General features: G+C 27.3%; 1 protein-coding gene across 1 annotated transcript; it reads right to left on the bottom strand.

Annotated features, from left to right (window-relative positions):
- Window positions 1–2,675: 2,675 nt before the first annotated feature.
- EIN_310750 (hypothetical protein) lies at window positions 2,676–4,169 on the bottom strand (the record flags this gene model as incomplete). Its single annotated transcript, XM_004184281.1, has 1 exon — window positions 2,676–4,169. One exon carries the CDS (start codon window positions 4,167–4,169, stop codon window positions 2,676–2,678), a length of 1,494 nt encoding a protein of 497 aa, XP_004184329.1.
- Window positions 4,170–7,641: the final 3,472 nt, after the last annotated feature.

The raw sequence follows: 7,641 nt of genomic DNA, 5'->3' as shown, positions 1-7,641 counted from the left end.
AGATATTAACTATTAATTATAATTAATAAAACAAGCTGTTTAAATTATTTTTACAATACATCACAACTTGTTCAAAATGTATTTTATAAATTGGTTTGAAAACAATTATTTTGGTTTTTCTTTTTTGAAAAATTTGATATGTCTTTTTTTTCCTTATTGATCATAATAATTTTTTTGAGACAGTTTTGTGTTTTATATTTTAAACAAAGACATTATTAGGTTTTGTTTCTTTCGGTTCTTTAAATGAGCTGTTTTGGATTATTAACTATTTTTGAAACAAAAAGTAGCTACCCCTTTTTAAGTTTTTGAATCGGTTTTATCTTCGGTTTTTGGTTGTGAAAAAATTGGTGTCTGCATCTGATAAAACCCAACCAAAATTCGGCAAAATTACCAAGTTGGTCATTCGGACCCTAGGTATAGTAAACAAGTCATTTTTATATAATAAATAATAATAAAATTGTTTCATTTTTTCAAAATTTAATTCAAAACATTATATTGGAATTATTAAAAAAATATTTATTTAAATATAAAAATTAGACAATTAAAATACATTATTTCATTGTTTTTTAATATATTTTTTGTTAAATTGTTTCAAAACATGGAAACGTTTAAAAATTACAAAAATGTAAGTTACATTTCTTAAAATAAAAATTAAAAAACCAACCTTTATATTTAAAATGTTAAAAAGGTTTTGTATAACACTATAAATCAATATATTATAAATAAATCGAAAATCAGATGATATAATTGAAGCATCTTGAAACCAAATGTCTATTAACAACGAAGATACACCAAATTTACCAAATAAACAACAATATTTTCATTACAACAAAAACGACACAAAAGAAACAACAATTGAAATTGATTGTGAAACCAAATGCAACGATCATAACAAATCTATTATTGAAAATCCAACAATAACTGATTTTGAACAACACGACACTCAAAGTTCATCGAAAACACAAAACGACAACCAACCAAAAATGTTAAACAAAGTGTTGGAACGACAGTATTTCAACACACTTTCACTTCTTCGAACAATTTCTTGTTTTGCTGTATTTAGTCACCACTATGGAATTTACTCGGCAATTCGCTTTAAACAGCAATTTCCTTATGGTCATTTAGCAGTTGAATTTTTCTTTATGCTTTCGGGGTTTTTAATGTCGCATTCAAACTCACAAAATCGTGATTATTACGTTATCGAAATAATCGAACATTATATAATGTTGCCATTTAAATATCTTTATATGTTAATCTTGGTTGCATTTCAAAAAATGTTGTCCAAAGTTCTAATTGGATTGTATGTCAATGAAAATAACAATCATAATGTAACTTTAAATCAAACAAGTTTATTCAAAACAGACCTAGAAAATCAAAACGTCTTTAACCCTTTTATTTTCATTTTTAAAAGACTGTTACGTTTATTACCAATGCAATTTTTTGGTGCCTTACTTGTTGGAGCATTTTCATATGCATATTTATCAAAAATGGATAATGAAGAGTTCAAGTATTTAATGCTAATAGGATGTTTTTCAATTCCAGTCCATCTACCAAATATAAGAAGATTATTCCCACTTAACCCCCCACAATGGACGCTTTTATATGAACATCTATGTGGTTTATTATATGCTTTTGTTTTAAGATATTTGAATATTGTTGTTTTGATTTGTATAATGTACTATATATTAGAAACTAGAACAAACTCGACCAAAAAACAGTTTAGAAAGGAATTCTGCAGTCAGATTGATACCAAACCGTTTGTCTTTTTATTCGAACATTTCAACAAAAAATGTGGCGAGTATTTAGATTGCATAAGAGTACTCTATGGCTTTGTAATGGGAATTATTATGGAATATATCATCAGAAAAGTGTCCAACTATTATTATAAAATTTACAACAAAAAACTTGTAATACCTTTTGGGTCTTGTTTTTCTGCTTTTTTGTTGTGTGTTGCATATTGTTTTGATCCCAGTTGGCCATTTGGAAATGAAAACGGCGATTTTGAAAATTTTGCACTTGTAGTTTTATTACCTGCTTCGTTAGCCATTGGGTCGTTATCAGAAATTAAAAGCAAATTAATTATCAAAATTTTTAATTTATGTGGGGAAGCAGCTTACCCACTGTATTTGACACATTGGCTATTCATGTTCCAAGTTGGAGAATGGACGAAAATGAATAAAAAAGTCGACAAAAAGGTATTATCATGGCATATGAACACAACAGCTGCACAAGCCATTTTACTCGCTTTTGGAGTTTTGAAATTTTATGATGAACCCATTCGACGTTTACTCAACAAAACGTTCTTTCGAAATACAAGGAAATGACATGTCAAAATTTTAAACGAATTTTAACAATTTTTTTACAACTTATTATATTATTTAATGACTAAATAATTAAATGTGTAATTTGTATAAACATTGTTAAAAATTAAACTGTTGATAAAATGACAAAATTGAGAAAATGTACTAAAAATTATTTAAAAATACAATGTTAATGAATCATTGTGTATACACAATTATAATCGTTATTGTTCAACTATTTATTTAATAATATATTAAAATTGATATATATTTATATATATAGATATATATATATTAATTGTTTCCATGCCAAAACATGATAAAAAATAACTTTAAAAGTAGCTGGTTTTTGAATTAAAAGTGTTTAATTCCAAATCATTTTTTCTCTGTTGTTGGAGACCTTTTAGCTTCTGTTGATTTGGCACCACTTTTGCCAGTAGAAAGAGATTTTAATGTTAGATGTGTATTTTCTGTTTTGATTCGCATTAAAAGATCAACTAATTTATATCTTTTGTTGACAAACGCATCATCGTTGTTCATTTGAAGCAAAGTTGCTAATAAGTCGACAAGTTCTAACAGATGTTCGATGCACTCATCATTAAGTAACAACATTTTCATTATTTTTCTCAACATCACTTCATTTCCAGAATATTTTTTATTAACATATTCGATATTTCTGGAAATATAAAATATGTAGTTTCCAAATCCAGCTTTCAAATTTTGTAAATTAAAATGGTTGGCCATGTTCTTCATCCATTCTTCCATCATTTCTATATTTATATGACCCCTCTTTTCAACAAGTACCAACAAATTTCTAATATCGTCAATGTTCATTTCCATCATACCCGCCGTAGCCCAAAATTGTGTTGTAAATAAAATTTGGTTTTGGAACGAGAACGATTTGAGTGACTTAAGGTTTTTAATCATCTGTTCCAAACACTCCATAATTTCTTTTATTTTTTTCATTAAATCTTTTGGAATTTCAACTTCTTTCTTCTTTTCCAATTCCGCCTTTGTTGGAGCTCCTTTTTCTTGGCCACTATCTTTACTTGGTTTAACTCCACCAGCTGTTGTTGGTGTTTGTGAACTTGTCGTTGGTTGCGATAGACTTCTTCTCAAACGTTCTCTCTTAAGCTCTTTTCCAATTAAATCACCTATTGAACTACTTCTTTTTAAAAGACTTGGTTTTTCACTTGGATCTTCTGGCTTCTCTGGTTGTTGCACCTTTGGGATTAGAAATTCTTCTCGTAGTTGTGTTTGTGATGTTTCAACAGAAGGATATTGTTTTAATGTCTCTACCAAAGCCATAACTAAATTTTGTGCTTTAAGATAATGTCCACTTTTTAATAAACCAATGAAAGATGACAACTCCTTTAACATACTGCGACGATTAAGAAACCAATTGAAATCCAACACGAGATACAATTTGAGTCGAGTTTTCATTCTCGCGTCTATCTGTGTTGTTTTAGAAATCGATTCCAAATTATTTCGAAGTAAAAGGATGTATTTGCCATAACCATGATGAACTTCATGTAAATTATAAATCTTGGAGAGTAACAGACATAATTGTATAAATTCATTTTTTGTTGTACGTCTTGTATTCAATATTTTCTCGAGTAATTTAATAAGTTGGTCTTCCAGTGATTGCATTTCGTCGACTGCTTTCGCCATTCCTTCTTCGTATAGATATGAATATCCAACCGTATCAGTATAAAGACCCCTTAATTGTTTGATTATTTCAAATGACTCGGTATAATGTTTATGTATAATTGTAACAAGATTTTCGGGTAATATAATGCTGTCATCAGGACCTGCTTCTTTTGGGTTTATTGCACAAGAAACGAATATAAATATAAAGAGAATAAACATAATTTAATACATATTGTAGTTGAAAACCCAACTTTAAATACTATGATGCCTTTTCATCATACTTTACTTATAGATAGAGTACTTGTTGGATTCCAAGTCAATATTAAAAAATTACTATTAAACAAATTTTAATATTTAATTACAATATATTATTTTATATTAATACTTTTTATTTGAAAAATAAACAACCAACTTGTACTATTGTTCAAATATCCAATTATAACTTCAATAAACAAATATGGTTAGACATACTGTTGATTAAATAATTTTCAAAAATTTAAATCTGAGTTAATTTACAACGATTGTCTAACCACATAAAATTCAACATGAACTATTTGTTCTTATTTATAATTTAAATTAATTAATAATAATCATCATATCGAAAAAAGTTAATCGATAAACGTTGTCTTTATTACAAACTTTGTTTAATTGATAAAAAAATATTGGATTTTTTGTTTTTTAAAAAATGGAATTCAAAATAAATTAATTAAACAATTGTCAATGTGACAACAATTTTCTATAAATAAGAACAGATCATGTAAATTTATTGACAAGATATCGATTACCGCCTGCCCTCAAAAATCCAATTGAAGTCATTTATACAATTAAAAGGTTTTATTATAAAGTCAGTGTTAAAACGTTATTAATTATTAATTAAATTAAACTTTTTTATATATTTCACTTACAGTTGGGCCATTAAACATTCGCCCAGCAAATTAACCTTAGCCAAAAAACCCAATTATTTTCTATTGTTATATTAAAATAATAAACTATACATACATAAAAGTCAATTTTCTGAAATATTTTTTTAGTAAAAACCCGTGTTTTTTAAGAAAGTATATGAATTTCTTTGGGCTAAAGAACATTTCCTGGGCTGAGGTTCATTTTCCTTGTTGTATTTAAAAAAACAAATTTGGGACGTTTAAAATATTACTATTATTTAAACTATTTTCAATAACACAACAAAAAAACATAAATAATTTCAAAGACATTTAGCCAATCATTTTATTAAATGGTGATATTAATATTGTTATTTACCCAAATAACAGGATATACTTTAAACAACCCAAGTTTTTTTTAATATTTTTTTAAAGAATTTTGCTGTAAGTCGGGAGTTTTTTTTCATATAATTAAATGTACTTAATCATAGAGCAAACTGATGTCTACACAAAAAAGACAATTTTTTATGAATAAATTTTACTCAACTGCTATACAACAATTCGATGTTTGAGTCTGCAAAACGCAGTGTTCTTTTTGATTATAATTTGTTTCGTTTATTGTAATTTTATTATCATTTTTGATGGTCTTTGGGAAAGTGCGTTCTCGCTTTGGTCAAAAGTACTTTAGCCTATAGTACATTCGCAGAAGATAACATATAAAATTTTGTTGCGATGTATTTATAAGGTTGTGGTGAAAATGGTCTACACATTTATCACATAAATTACACGAAGTTGATTCAATTTTTAAAAGAGAAAAGCAAGATGAACCAAACACAAATTTTGTTTGACTTCTTCTTGAACTTTTGTATGCGTTCACGAAAAAAATGTGAACTTTTTGAGAGATATCTTTTAACGTTATAAAGACAAAATTTATATTTTTTGAAAGACTTTGGAAAAATATAAAAATTGGCCGATAGTGTCTACATGTTTAAAATTAAAGAAAACATCGCGAGTAGACATGTTTTTTAACACGACTGTTTTTCTGTTTTTTTACGAATGATTAAATAAAAAATTTTATGATAACCATTATGTGTCTTATATATATTAAATTCAATTGTGAATTGTTTAGACATGAGACTTATAAACAGATAGATAAACGTATAGTGCTACTTAAATATTAGTTTGTTAAATCGTTTTTTAAGTGTATTACAATACACATTTCCCCTCTTTTTCAATAAGTGTAATATTTTAATATTTAAAAAAAAGTACAGTAAAACCTGCCAAAAACCGGAGGGTGTGAGAATTTTGTTTTCTCAAGAGTAGGCATTTTTAGCCAATCAAACATTAATTACTGCTCTTTAGAGAACTCTATTTTTAGTTTTAGTCTGAAAAATGCCCGCTCTTGGGAGAACCCGCTCTTCAGAGGTACCACTCTTGGGAGGTTTTACAGTATTTAAAAATATAAAGAAAAAAACAATGATTTTTTAATGTTAAATAATATAAATTTGAATTTATAAACCAGTGATCTTGGCGACAGAGAACTGGAAAAACACCACTTCAAATGAAAATTATCAAACCCATTTTGAACGGTTTCGACTCAGAAGCGTCATTATGGAACAGTTTCAGGGTTGTTTGTTGATTATTACAAAAAAATCTTGAAATTAATTGATATCAATAATCATTGTGTTTTTTTAGAAAAAGAAAAACATAATATAAAATAGAAAATAGAAAATGTTACAAGTGTGTTTGTTTATGTTATATTTCAAGCTCTGGATGTTTAAAATAAGATTTGGCGGTTGGTTGATTTATTCAAATGTGTTCAACGTAACAGATGGAGAATAAAGTCGGTGACAAAATATAAATAACCCGTTTTTCTGAAAATGTTTAAAGTTCAATAGTTGTATTTCTCTATAATCCCAGTTTTCGATCACAATAAATGGACGGTAAAGCTAAAGTAGTGACAACATTTCTATGCTATTTTTTTCGATGTTTTCCAAAAAATGAAGGGAATTGAGGGGAAAAAAGACTGTAAATTTAAAAAACACAAAAAGGGAAATAATGTGTTCAAGCTTTTCTGAAAAAAATGTGATCTTTATAAAAAAAATAACTTCAATAAAAAAATAAATGATTACAATTAAAGCCACGAATTATCATTTACAAAACTCACTTGAATTAACCAAAGACAATATAAAGCCAGATACTCTTCCAATTATTGTCATTGTAAACTTTAAATTCCAATGAATTTGGTTGAGATGATAGATGGGGGAACAGTCTTACAAATTCGTTAAGACGGGTTTGTTTTTTACATAGTTCTTTATTTTTTTTTCTGAATAAATATGATTATTTAAACCTTCGTTAAATGGATCAAGCACAATGTAGTCTGTCATTACTTTGCTGTGGCAGACTAATGTCTCATTTATTATCTCTTTTTGTTTGTAGTCAAGGTCTGCAATATTAACAACATTAAAGTCGTTGTAGGGCTGTGAGTTTATACATTGTTGTTTGATTGGGAAATACTGTTGTCTTGAAAACGGTCTAAAACCATTTGACAAGTCGAAAAGCACTTTATATCAATAAAAATTGAAAACGCTTTTAATATTACGGGAAACCATTGCTTTACTTTGAAATAACACGATATTGATCTCATTTGTTGCTGAATGATTGATTTCTTTTTATTTTTTGAATTTTAATGTTGTGTGTTATTTTATATAGCCAACGAGTCTTTTATTCGAGTTTGAAGAGAGCCAAAATCTTCTGTAAATTGTTCAGAAAGTGATAAAAATGGTGTTCACGAGTTTTCAAAGCGTCACAAA

The sequence above is a fragment of the Entamoeba invadens genome (genome assembly GCF_000330505.1).
Source record: "Entamoeba invadens IP1 unplaced genomic scaffold scaff_1105074725729, whole genome shotgun sequence".
Lineage (NCBI taxonomy): Eukaryota > Evosea > Mastigamoebida > Endamoebidae > Entamoeba > Entamoeba invadens.
Note: the sequence above shows the minus strand (reverse complement) of the source record. Positions and strands in the feature narration are given on the sequence as shown.